The sequence below is a fragment of the Trachymyrmex cornetzi genome, unplaced genomic scaffold, assembly GCF_001594075.2.
Source record: "Trachymyrmex cornetzi isolate Tcor2-1 unplaced genomic scaffold, Tcor1.1 scaffold73, whole genome shotgun sequence".
Classification (NCBI taxonomy): Eukaryota; Metazoa; Arthropoda; class Insecta; order Hymenoptera; family Formicidae; genus Trachymyrmex; species Trachymyrmex cornetzi.
In genome coordinates this window covers 192400-207261 of record NW_017300059.1, presented here as the reverse complement: position 1 = coordinate 207261, position 14862 = coordinate 192400, and the positions used below count along the sequence as shown (strand labels likewise).

Below are 14862 nucleotides of genomic sequence, written 5' to 3'. Positions count from 1 at the left end.
AGAGTAACTAAACACCTCGAAAAAAATTTCCAACGTCGTAGGAGTGGTTAGCAAATTTCATGTTTTGCACTGCTGACAATTAACAGCGATGAAAAACGATCGGCTACTTTTCGCTGCGATTGATCATGTACGGCGTAGAATCGCTGTCTGATTTCTTACGCAAATATGCCTTTCACTGAATCAAAGAATTAAAGGACTGAGGAGGGAACCTAATAATGGTGAGAGGGGACTAAAGCATGACGAGAAATTTAATTGCCTCTTAATTGCACAACTTTTTTCAACATCAATTTATAAAATTATCTGTCATTATTAAACTTATGCAATACATCAGATTCCAAACCAATTACCCACTTTATATCTTAGGAAATAAAAAAAAATTACAAACGGAAACAGCAAATTACCAGAATTTTTACAATGTTAAAAATTAATAAATTCTTTCTTCAAAATTAATATATAATATCTATTTTTTATATAAACGTTGAATACGAAAGAATTATTTTTTGCCATTTGTGCTAAGAGTCGATATTACTTTCGTTTGCGGAATGAAAACGATTGAAGACAGAAAAGCAAGATCTATCGAGTTAATCTTCATTTTTTTATCTTTAAAAAAAACAGAAGGGTTAAATTGCCTAAAATAGCGTTGCTCGGTGCAACCCCGCATTTCAAGGTTCACCAGTAGTCTCTCTTTTACACCAAAAACAGAAAGCTCGACGTAAAACTACAACGGAAGATGATGTGAAGTCGAAAAGGGGCTCCGAGCTACCCTGTGTTTACACGGCGCGGCTCGCCGCCCCGTGAGCATTAGCTCTATCTTTCTACCGCCCAATCTCGCGTTTCTGAAATGCAAATTCTACTGAAACGAGCGGATGGCGAAATGAAGGGATGCAGCGCGACGACGAACTAACCGTTGGTTCCCTTAACTTATCCGGGACGCGTTGCATTAGTCGCATCGAAACGGAACGGAAGTCTCCCTGATAGCTTCAATCGCAAAATCGCAAAACAGAGTCCATCCTATTGGAGTATATTTCACTGTATTTCAAAAAATGCAATTATATTATTAAAAATATATATTAATTTAAACCATCAGAGAATATTTTGTAATTAATCTAACGAGGAAGTAATCTTGCGCTAACAGTTTAATTTAAATTTACATCAGGATTTAAATATAAAAAAGATATCAGTTGCACGTTAATAAAAAAGTTAGTTTGTTACTTTGTTGCAAAATATTATTAGGTATATTACACGTATAAACATGTATTATGAACGTGAAGACAGAAACTAACTATTTCTAACGAGTTTACTTCAAGAAATACGATGATATATAGTCGTCAGTGTTGACATATGTCGAGTTCACGAAGGTCCCGTTACTTAGATCTGTCATTTTCTTATAGCAAATTCTCACGTGATTTTCAATAGACTTGTAAGGAGGGTGCAAGAAACTATAAATTTAATGACAGACAAACATGACGGAACTTATAAAAGCATAATAATTTAATCTCAAACTTCTTCTGAATAGACTAAATTAATTATATATAAATAAAATCTGTGAATCTTTAATATATATTTAACGTATATATATATCATCTATTCGTCATTATTTATATCCACTTCCTACAATTAATTTCAGTTATTTTTTATGCTTATTGAATACTAAAAAATAAAGTGATAAAAATTACATAAAAAATGTTGTTTTAGATAATAATACAACATTTAATCTAATATCATGAAATCAGGCTTACGTTTCTGGAAGATTAATATTTATGAAAACTTTGAGAACAAAAAAGTGCCATACGTTAATTTTGTTAAACCTTACAAGAGAACTGGCACCAGCACCAATTTCGTTGTGCCTGGGGAGTAAGCCACACCCTAATAGGAAGGCGAATTCAGGATACGCCAACCATCGGGTATACAGAGTGCGACACGGGGAGTGAATTCTGTCACGAAAGAAGGGCAGCGGTGGTACTTGAACTAATGACAGGACTGCCTAATTAGCAAGACGTATTCACAGGAAATCAGTTTACGAATTATGCACTTTACGAATAAACAATAGCGACAATAATATAAAAAGACTACTTAACATAATTACAATTCTTTGTAAATATTTTTAAATGCCACTTTTAGATTTCTGTGTTTTTATTGCTATATCAGCTACAATTTATTTGACTGACGTTGAAGTTCCCAGTAAATAATCCGACGTTATTTGTCGTCACTTTGACGTTTAAATGACATTAATTCTCTTATCCTAAAATATTTCTTACATTGTTTCAATTTTATAATAATTATTTAACTTTATGTTCTTATTTTAATAATATATATGTTTTCACATCTATAAATTGTGTTGGATTAAAGATTTGCAGTGTCACAAATAAGCAGCAAGAATTTTTGATAAATTGATTGATTGTTTCTTATCTGATCCTATCGTTCTTAATCGGAACTTAAGCTGGCAAATTCTCAGCAACATTAAATGCATCGTTAATTCGTGAAATAACTTCATGTTGCTTTCGGGGTTCAATAAGCTATGTTTCTTGAAGGGAAATTGTACACACGCATATGCAGCAGCCTTAATCCGCCTATCCTTCTCCGAGGATAGCCATGTGTAATTACGATCATCAAGCCCTCTATTCTCGCGGTGAGAAAAACGGACGCTTGAAAAACCAAATGACAGCCTCTGGTGACGTAATGACAATGAGAATACCCATCTCTGCTTGGCACAGGAAGTGCTCGCTACGCCAGAGAACCGAACGGCCGAGTCGGGCCGCCGGTGTCATACATCGGCGTCTTCTTCGTGTAACGAATAAATGACTAAATTGCCGCGAAACGATTGCCGCTAATTATCGACCTTCGACAAATAACAAAAAGCGACGCTCCGCGAAATGGTTCGAAAAAACGCTCACTGAACGAGACGAATCAACAACGAAATCAGTCTTCGCGTGAAAGTCTTGTGGAACTGGATATTATAATAATATCCGACGTAAGATAAAAACGGAAATTTAAATTAACTCGGCAAATATAGGTATGTCTGAAAATTATCAGGTATAAGTATACTTGCTCAACGATAAACTTTGCGACACATTTAAAATGATTGATATCTTCTACTTGGAAGTTTCTAATCATTAGTATAAAATTTCTTGACAATAGCATTTTAAAATAAATCCAGAAGACAAATATCGAAGAATTTTTTTTTAAATAAAGTCCAATTAGCAATAGTTGAAGAAGATCTAGAATAAGATTTCAAAAGTTCCCTCCTTTCTCTCTTAAGAATACAGAAAAATTCTTGTTGGAGCGAATACCAAAGCTTGTCCAAGCCATTAGCAATTTAAATCACATTATTGTTACTCTTCCATAACGAATTAGCCATTTGGTAATAGCTAGCATAGTTATCAACGAAAAACGTAGAATAACACGGTTATGTCTTATTCAACTGTGGAGAAGGACGCAACATAAATTACGCATAATGATGCCGCCTCTCCGGAATTTACAATCTAAATTTAGAAGTTCTAGTTCGCTTACAGCAAATATTTGAATCCCACGTTTCGGAGTACATTCTCACGATCTCTGATAAAGTTTCTTTTTATATATATTATTTGCTAATATATAATTACTAGACTGCGGAACTTTATGCAAAATACTTAACTGAATATTAACTATCGGACAGTTTTAGTAGTCAATCGTTGTTCGTTAAAGAGTTATTAAAAGGTGAAGTAAAAAGATTGAGATTGCCATCTGTAAATTTACAAAATTGCAAAATATGCATTTTATGCAAAACATTCAGTTAAGTATTTTGCATAAACTTCCACAGTTTAATAATTACTATAAAAATAGATAATATTCTATGCCTTGTATATGTAAAGACACATAAACAATCATTCTTCCATATTTTCTCACTAAGATTTTACAAAAAAAAAAACATGACAATACAGAAAATATATAATATGTATATGCACATATATTATATAATATTATGTAAAATATATAAAAATTGCATTAGTTTAAAATGAAACTAAGAAAATCAGAAATATACATTTTGATTAAATATTTCATCAAAACAAAAACTTTTATTATTTAAAAACTTGTAATATAAAAAAAGTGATAATTGAGATTTAATTACTTGTTTAAATTATTAATTTTCATTAATATCACAAAACTGCATCCAAGTTTTGAATGCTTTTCAATTTATCGCTCGTGCATCGTGTAATTCGGCGAATACTAGACAAGCGGAAAGTCAACGTATTCGGACTCGAGGCCAATGATCGTTCCTGTTTTTTATTCCGGTGCACAAATTTCCGAGAAAAAGGGCATATTCGGGTCTCGAGGCCCATATCAACGAGTTAGGAACGTGTTCGCGCGCGACTCGACAAATCGGCACAATGGGATTTGGATGCCGCGCGCACCAAACAAATCGCGGCTAATAAGAGGTTGATGCATGGTGCCGCGAACTGGAGGGGGCCAATACATAAAAATAAGATAAATTTTACACTCGGCTGGTGATGAATGGCGGGATGAATTATTGAATAGTTAAACACACAGCGCCTTACCGGACCGGCTGGGCCCCAGGCTCGGGCCGGGTCCGAAGCCGAATGAGATACATCGTTACCGACCAGTGCCAGGGCCGCTTCTTGCGAAACAGAGTCTCGAATTCCACCTCGAAATATCTGATTATGTCGATCAGATGATTTTTCGCTACGATGAGTTTTAATAGCTCAATTATGTCAAATAATCGAGTTTAAAATCAATTCCGATTTCGATAAAGTCAGATTTTTATATAATATACGAATAAATATAGAAACCCAAACAATTAACAGGCGTGTCTAAAAAAACGTTTTTGTAACCATCTTTTAAACATGCTTGTTGTCTGAGAAGTTTTTTCACATGTTTCAATATCGAAACGAAATTCGTCTATTTTAAATAAATGCAAAGATATGCCAGATCTCAGGAGAAGATAAAAAAAAAAGAGTGATTGCATTGTAAAATAAAATTAAGATATTTGGCAAATATGACATATAACAAGATAAATTAAGTATGCGACGATACTATCATTACTTTTGCTTTCCGAGACGGGGATTCTATAGTTTTAATGGCTGGGAAAACTCGTAATCGCCTTCATCGCGAAACGCCTTACCAATGTTACATTTGAAAGGGTAATGGTGCGACGGAGGTGTACTCCGAGAAATACCAACGAGACGCAAGGCGACACATATCCCGCAACTATTTATATTTAAATTCTCTCCCGACAGATTGCCGCGCCTGATAACGCGAAATTTAAATACCATTTAAGAAAGTGTAACGAAATTCGTATAATTCGTTGGAGGAAGTCAACACAGAAATTGAAGCACATGCGTTGTTGGTGGCATAACGCAATGAATAACAGCGATACGCGATAACGATGTTCCATATTCAAGCTTTTAACTGTGTCGTGCAATACAATTGGTCCAATTATAACAACTTCAAGGAGATTTTTCTGCTCTTTATACTCGAGAAAGTATAAAAAAATTTTTAAGCCAGTACCTATTTAGAAAAATTTTTTAATCTGAGTTTTTTTTATTGTGATTAAAAAAAACTTGAATTTGAAGACTTTTTTCTAAACAGGTACTGACCTCTTTGTTTCTTTCTATACTTTTTTTTGCAACGACTAATGTAAATAATTTATTTAAATTAAGACCTAACTAATATTTAACAACAAAACTAGCATCTATAAATTTAATTCATTTTTATAGAATATTCACGCATTGTTTTATGGAAAAATAATCCTCGCAAATCAATGGAGATATTCGTTGGACAGCCGTGCTGATTCCATATATCAATACATTCAAAAAGATACGACGGTAGCTCGTTTCTCAGATCAGCAGATCGTGATCGTAAAATGTAAAAAAATTTCTCATTAAAACATCAAACATCAAGTAAATAAAATCGTCATTATGAATACGAAGCTGTATAACTTCTTATCGTACATCGAAATTGGTCATTCGAGATTATGAAGTTTGAAAGCTCCGGGTTCGACATCTCTCCTTTCTTTCTATAGGTATGCCATTTCGTCTGTCCTGTCTCTTTTTATCCATCTTGTCCCTTTAGAGTTCACTTCCAAGATGGATACTTTTTCTCTCTCTCTCGAAGCTCGAAGGCGTTTCGGCGCTTATTGGTCTCCTCGTCGGGCGCCTCCGTTCCTGCAGCATAAATTCACCTGCGCGTTTCACTTCGTTATGGCTCTATTCAGTGCCGTAACCACGCGAGGACGGGATATTCCTTGCTGTGCGGCCCATTCAGCACTCTTGAAACACCAAAAGCAACGCAGCACCAACCGCGACTGGAGAATGCGCACGATGCGTATCGTCGATTGTTTAATGCTCTCTAGAGAGCAACGCATAAACGTGATGAATGCAATCATAAAGACGTACAAATGGTATTATTATCGAGGTAATATGTTTACGCGTGGAAACAATATGGTAAGATTAAATTAAAAATTCATTTTGACAACGTTCGTAATGAGATACAAAATATGAAACGTATACATTTATAGAGCAAATTCAAAAGGCGTGCTTTAATTGATTTTAATGTTTCAGTTTTAATAAAAATTGTTTCAGTAAAGTGATCCCTACAGAGGAAGATTTTGTTCAAAATATCTAAAAATGTATCTAGATATAAGTAGATCTGAAAATAATTATGTAGAACGCTCAAATTAATTGCTAGAATCTAAAAATGTTTTGCTGCATTGTCATCAACGCTAAAGAGTCCTACGTAATTATTTTGATGGTCCAAAATTATTTGCAGATCTGTATTTAGCTGAATTTTGTGATACTCTGACAAAACCATTCTTTCCATGCATCTAAAAAACATTGAATCTTGAATAATGGAGTACCGGCAAAGCTAATACCGGAATTCTATTCATTGGCCAGTATTCATAGTCAGTTCTTATATTCAAGACTTCTCAAGTTCTGTCTTGAGATGTCACGAACCAATCAGAGGGCCGCATTAGCGTTTTAAGACATTACTCAAGACGGTCTTGAAATAAGAACTGACTATAAATACCGACCGTAGACAGTTCTTATAGTGGCAATTCACTATTACTATACAAGGCATTTCGGGAGCAACGGCTATACATAATGCAGCATCAATCACACGTGCGACAAGGGGTATCTTTATAATTGGATACGAGGTGTTAAATCTGCTGGGTGTGGCTATGCCACGGGAGTTATGCCCACCACCAATAATCCTCTTGTCGCGAACGCTATTTGTATTGTACCTACACGGCCGCAACGCATCACGGCGCTGACTAAGGGAAGTCTATTAAATTACAGCGCGCGCGTCTACTATGTAGAAAGTAGGTAAGCGATATCCTCCTTTAATGCAAAATGATATCGCGGGTGGTATGTGAGAAATCAGACGAATCTATTTTTACTAACAAACGAAATTTATAACGGGGAGAAATGTGTACTTATGTGAAATACGTCCGATTGAAAGAATACGTTCAATTTTACGAGTTGAGTCCTATATTTATCTCTAGCATGTAGACCGACTAAAAATTATATTGCATAAATTGTGCAGAGCGTCATCTATAGACACAAACATTATGAATTAATTTGCAACTCGTTGAATGAGAAAAAAAACACAACTTCTAATTTAATATTTATATCTAGTATAGACTATCGTCTTCTCAGAACACTTGGATGTATATTATAGTCCTTCATCGAGCGTCGGTTAAATATCTCCGAGCCATACAATTAATCGTTAATGATAAAATCGATTTGTGATCCTATTTAGCCGATAGCGTAAATAAATGTAGCATATATTGTATAAGTATCGGTGATGCTTAATGTATAAGGAAAATCTTGGCACGCCTCAGAGGCTTCGGCTACAGTCTTCGACTGGTTGAATGGAGCAAAGGTCTCAGAAGCGGGTTCATTACAGGGCTATAAACGCACGTTATAAGGCCGTAAGGATGCGCGGCAATTACTTAAGAACTAATCAGCCGAAACCTAAGACGATGGCAGCTATCCATCAAAAAATCATCGACCTTAGTTCGAATGATCCTGCTACGCCTTCACGTTACTTACGATATTCAGTGAGAATTTTCGGTTCTCTCGTTTCCTCGTTGTAATTGAAAAATCATCAGTGAATCATTGTAAACAAGTTTTTTTTTACAAAGAATTACTAAATCTTTTTATAGTTTGTCCTCTGATTTTAAATTTAATAAATTTGCAGAAAAAAATATCATCCTAATCAAAAAAAGAAATAATCCTATTTTCAATCAAAGCGGATCTCAATGTTTGATAAAGTTCATATGCAAATTTGTAAATACATTTTTTCATTCTATTATATAAACTAGCACTAATTCGGTTTGAGGGACTTGAAACGCAATCACAAACTGAAAATAACATCACAAGTTTTACATTGACCGTCAATTTTAATGATGTTAATAAAAATTTAATACACTTTTATATGTTTACTATCTGACTTTAATCTTACTCTACTAAAATACAATATGTAAGTTAAGAAATAATTTATAAAAATAATTTTGTGCACTCATACGTTCCATCATTGATCAAATCTGTTTAATCTATAATTTTGACAACTAATAAACACCTGTGAAAGAGAATACTCTGACGTATGCATCTCTACGTGACTACCGGTGTCGCGCGAAAGAATCTCGAAACTGCTAATGGGCGAGATACTAGATCGTGCTTCCAGTGAGTAGGGCGGCGGAGTGCGATTTGCGTGGTTAAAGGATCGTTCGGAGGTGGAATCGCGCGAATGATGGACTGAGAAAGAAAAAGAGAGAGAAGGCCTGTCCGTCTCGTGGAGAAGTGCCGTGGAGGTGAACGAGAGCGAAGAGCTGACAGTCGAACGAACGGGTCAAGATCGGGAGAGAGAGACTGACTGAAGTATAATCAGGTTTCGACTGAGTCCGCGGCCGCGTGTAATAACAGTAATCCCTCCCTGCGCCGGTAATTTGGCTGTTCGCTCAAAAACTCCAAATTATAGAAGCTGCTGTCATTAGGCCGCGGCGAGCACTGTACGCGCAGCATCGCGCTGCGCTCGTCCGCTTCCCCGAACTCGACAGAATTTTGGGGGAAACTCGACAGCAAGTTCACGTCCGATCGTTAGCGATAACGTTCCCTTGACGTTGACAAACCCCGCGGCCTGGACATTTTACAGGACTTTCGGTGCTCGAGGTACGAGGATGATACGATGTTCAACGGTTCTTCGCTTGGATACTTCTTGTTAGAGTTAAGTAGCTGTCAAGATGGTCTGTGATGCGATTTTCGAAGTGAAAGTAATTGGCAAGTAGAAAACAAGTAAAGAATAAAAGAGAAGTATAGTAGAGATTTTATCATGACGTATTGATTAGCATATTGCGTACGGAAAGAAACGATTTTGCTGAAATATTTGAAAATTCAGTTAGATACAGATCTGAAAATAATTGTAAACTATCAAGGTAATTTATGTAGATACTGCAAAAGATTTTGATATTTTAGTTATCAGCTTGAGCATCCTACATAATTATTTTGATAATTTTCAACAAATTATCCGTAGCTAAATTTTTAGATACTTTAACGAGACTGCTTTCCGTGTAATTTGAAGAATCTGCTTCTGCGATGAAATCCTCTTTCTCACAATTCGTATAATTCAAACAATCACAGATATTAAAAACACATTATTATTTTAAAGAAAAATTTCAGCGTGATATACATAATTTATCATTTTTTGCAAACAAAAGTTTGAATAAATTGCATTCCGCACTCGTAAACCACGACAATGTTAAAATTGTATACAACTAACGCTAAGTATTCTCAGCAGTATTTATTAAATCGGGAAAGCCTCGCTGTACACGACATCCAGCGCTATACACAATAGCTTTATCGATCGTCGCAGTCTTTGATAATTCATTCGCACATTCGGAGATCGAAACAAAGCGATATACTGCCCGCGCGAAATGGTATCAGTCGAAATGGAATTTCACAGAATGACACTTTAAACGCGTGCTTATATACCTTCTAAGGTGCATTCGCCTAGGACCGGCGGAGCCCGAGGGAAGGACTTCTTTGAGCGAAGGGATCCTTAGGAGCCGAAGCAACCGAAGAAGCGTAAGGGAACGAACCGGGCTGAAACCCTGCGGGCATTTTCTGGCATAGAACCCCGTTCGTTCTCCGTGCTCCTCTCTTTCCCCTCTCTCGTATCAAAGACGACTCGAGGGAAAGGAATGAGAAGAAGATCGCCGATCGTTGCCCGTATGCCTCGCGAACGACCGTTTAAAACTCCATTACGCTCGTTCGTGATCCTTAGCGCGATCACGGGGTACGCTCCTCACCGTAGAAGGCACCTACGTGAACTGGAAAAGGGTTCGACCGATTACTCAACGTGACACGTTGATCTCGGAGCTACGGGGGAGGAAGGAGATCGTCTTCAACGCCGAGAAATTGACGCTTCTTGAGCCTGCGGGTCCACGATCGTAATCGTAGGAATACATTGTGTATCCTGCTTGAATAAATATTCGAATAAACCCTTACAATGTTACAAATATCAAAGGAGCAATGGTAACTCAATCTCTTGTGTCGAATATCGTTCTATTATTTTCTATAACTTTCATCTACGTCAAAATATAAATCAATCTATTTCTGTAATTGAATTGCTTAATCACGAAGTGAACAACGTCCATATTAACGCATTTAAATTTGAATCAATACATTTCTTGAGTTGGATTGTTTAACTTTATTATTTTAGTTAAATTAACGATACACACATTGATTAGAACTTATTAGAAGCAGTGATAATGTAGGTATATCAGTTTAAATGTGTGAAGCAATTATACAAATTTCTTTTGTTGTAGATTTTAGTACAGTTATCATTGAAGTATGTCCGTGGCTACACTTATTATCAAAGTAAAAATAGATACCCCTCGCGATTCGCACCGATTGATATATATATATATATATATATATATATATAGTGATACTAATTGCATGTATCTTTATATTTCAAAACAAACATTTTTTTCCTTTTTTTATTCCTTTTAAAAACTTATTTTGTTTAAAAAACTAAATTCGCCACGTTACATACTTTTCTATAAATTTACAAAAATCCATGAAGCCATTCCATGAAACCACCGTTCATGAAAAGTCAAAGTTTTGTTTTTTCAATGAGAAAACGTACGATATATTAAATAAAAGTTCCGAGACAGCCTTCAAAAATTAATTCAGTAAATTAATCATGCCTCCTGCCTCGCGATACTTTATGAAGACATTTAAGTGGGCACACAAGACGTCAAGTGGTTGAAGTTAATGGTCTACCCTGTATACGTATATCAGTGGCTAGCCTTCGCACACGTTCGCCTTGAGTACCGGCGAGTCTGCGAAGTACTCTGCATTTGGAAGTGCGTCTGCAATGCGTCGTTGCAACCGCGATCCATTCCGAGGTTAACAAGGTTGCGGAAGACGCGGCTCGGAAGAAGAGCCGGGAGCTCGAAGGAGAGACTTCGGCTCGGTAAGATTTTAGTCTTCCGCTTCTACGCAATCAGCCGAGCCGCTCCATCTCTGTCGGCTTAGCGGCCGACTACCCTGGGTGCATCCTCTTTTTGATGCATCGAACGCGCCGTGCCGCACGTACAACCCGTGCGACTCAGCAACCCCTCGCGATTCGCACACACCCGCACGATAACGCGCGTGTACGCACTCACGCACGCGGGCGCGTGCTCGCGGGCGAAAGAGAAGCACCTGGGAGCATGCGAGAGCGTCATGAAAGGATTAAGAGCTTACCAGATTGGTGCAGATTGCCTTAATTTCTCAAGCGTCCGAGCGAAACACACAATCTCGCGGCGCGAAGCGATGAAAAAATTCTCTGGCACTCGATTTGCTAACGCAATGAGATACTAACGCAATGCACCTGTTTTCTTCTTTTTAGCTAAATCGACGTTGCGATTTCTTCGGCAAGTTTATGGCACTAATTACGTGTGTTAACTGTAAGTATGGTGTTTTTAATTTTTTTTTACAAAATATTTTTTTTTAAAATATTTTAAAATTAGTTTCTGTATTATTATGTTACTTGCTAATTTAATTTGTAATATTACGTACTCCAGCTTTGGTTTAGGACTGTGTTTCAAGATAATAATCGGGAAAATGTAAGATTCACGTAAAAACAATTATTAAGCACCAAGATTCGTTTTGAATATCTCTTTTTTACTTGTTATTTCTCAGTCACAATTCTTTACTTAATATTTTGTAAAAAATATTCGTTTAATTTTTAATTTTTTCATCTACCATTCGACGAAATCGTGTTATTTTGCAGAAAATGGAATATAGAGCATTATATACTACTTTTGGAAATATCAATTGTATATTAATATTCAATGAGTAACACGTAAGTATTCTTAAAGCGGAATTTTGAAAGTTTAAACGTTTCTACTTGTCTAATTATTTGCCAATTTGCTCACACTTCTTTTTTAAGCAATCAACCTACTAAACTACAGAACAACGGGAGAACTACGCATACCTATGCAAGTGCTGCCAATCTTAATTCCATTAACACACGCGAGCTTGATTAAACGTAACAAAACTTTTAGAACACATCAATTATCAAACTCAACTACATCAACATGATAAAATATCGAGTAAAAATTAAAAAAAAATCATAAATTAATGTTTCTATTATGTCTCACGAGAATAAGAAATATCAAAATATATGAATTACTTTTTAAATGTAATATATGCATTACATAAGATTCTGTAGACTTATTAACCAACTTGATATTTTGACAGATAAAATTGCATTTAGATCAAACTACACAGGATGCTTTCTAATAATATTACGAAATACATAATTGTTGAGTGTTTCGTTAAACACAAATGTACGTATCTCTATAAGCAGATAGGAACTTACACTGCATTAAAGTTTCCTCGAATAGTCGTGGTGTAACAGTTTGCGTCTAGAAAAACTAAATTGGCGTGAGACAGAAAGCACAAAGAAGGAGCATCGCACGTTCGATTTGATGCGGGAAAAATAGCCTGATACACGTGTTCCAGAACAAACAAACACGCGACATCTTATTCCGGCCCCATCATTGTTAATATGTAACCGTATCTTGTCTGACAAATCACAAATGATCGTTTGCAGGCTTCTGGCTTCTATCTAATTCGCCGCATATGCATAGGAAACAACATTTTCTGGCGACCCGTGCACCTGCAATTTCGTCGGTCATCAGTCGCAACATTATGAACGTAACGACGGATCTTTTGTGATGCGCATCTATTATTACGCCTTGAAAACTGCTTCATGGTACTGAACATTATTTCCTTTTGCGATAGAAGCATTATTTTAATGATAATGCGATTATCGTTTTCATATGTCGAATGGAACTTGAAAGACAAGAAATTACAGAAAAGTCAAGAGAAAGACTTTCGAAATACAATATTATATAATTTCTATTAAATAAACCTATTAAGTTTATAAGCCATGAGAGACAATAATTTTGAGCAAATCTAAACTGACAAATGCGTGAATCAAACAAATGACTAAATCAGAATTAGATCCTTATTATTTTATACTTTTCTTGGGCATACATAGTTTTAGGAAAAAAGCAAATAAACTTTAATATTAATTCAACCAAATATATAACGCGTATAATATTTGATTAACTATCGAATAAATTAAAATAATATGTTTAAAATATTCCATAATAAAAGAATAGAAATATTAATTATGTTTTCATAAAAGTATAATTTCGTAAAAATCTATGATAATAGACCGTTTATAATCAATTAATAATACAAAATCAAGTGTAAGCGTACTCAAGTTACTCATGCGAGGACGTCTAACTGAATGAATACTGAGGTACGTCTGTGAATCAGTCATCGACTTAACTTTACGAGCAAACGCACAACTTTACGTGCGAACACTCGGCTTCGTCCCCATTAGCATGGGACGCGTGAATTATGTATGCGTTTCGAACTGCGATACTTCGGAGCCTTTCAGAACTAATCCCATAGTCTGCTTTTTAAGTCGCTTCAATAATCGAGCGTGCGGAAAACGTTCGCCAATTAAACCATAAAATGTTAAATCACACTGAAAGAACTAACTTTGAGGTTTTTGCGAGATATTTTCTGTCGTAGTTTATTAATATTTCGTAAAAGTTGATTTTTATATACTAATATTTTTTGTCTTGTTTTTAATTACATTATGATCTCGTATTTATTTAGTTAATAATTATTACCTACTATGCTTAATTACGTTAGAATGAATGTGCAACATCACCTTACTCATTAATTAAACATTTACTTCTCTTTGTGAGCAGAACTCACTGCCGTGTAATGTTCATATGTTTTCAGAAGTCCTTTGAAACATAAATCTCCGTTTATCTCCTATTTTTTATATTTGTAAGGTTAATATTCCTTTTCAGTATTTAAAGTCCTTGTTTAAGTACATCAATTTGATATTCCCAAACGCATTTCTAATCCTAAATACATCAGATCATCGCACTTCATCTCAATACTTGAAAACGAGAACGACTTGTATCGTTTTACGACTCGGAGATAAAAAGGACCGAGTGTCACGCATGTAGCACCACCTTCTTTCCGTACCCAAGTCACAAAATAACATCAGTCGTTCTCGTTCCGTCTGTCGTATCGATTTAACGGACTCGCACCGACCTCTTTCCGTTCCGACGCCGTCTCTTGGTGGCGTAGACGGTCCCCAGCTGGCTCATGGCGACGGGGTTGTTGGGGCCCGACGCCGACGTCGGAGTCGGCACCGGCGCCGAGGTAGGCGTCATCGCGGGATCAACGACGTGGGGCTGAGGGTGAGTGGCGGTCAGGGTGAGTTGCGATCCCGGGGGATAGCATGCCGCCGTCACGTAATCCGTCGGCGCGAGGGACGCGG

General features: G+C 36.3%; 1 protein-coding gene across 1 annotated transcript in view; it reads right to left on the bottom strand.

Moving 5' to 3' along the window:
* Positions 1 to 14844, bottom strand: part of ss (aryl hydrocarbon receptor spineless) — a 204610-nt gene extending 189766 nt beyond the window's left edge. Inside the window, exon 1 of the mRNA XM_018518023.1 lies at positions 14634 to 14844. Within this exon, the coding sequence (XP_018373525.1) occupies positions 14634 to 14755 (122 nt within the window). The 5' untranslated portion in view covers positions 14756 to 14844. The remainder of the gene's footprint in view (positions 1 to 14633) is intronic.
* Positions 14845 to 14862: the final 18 nt, after the last annotated feature.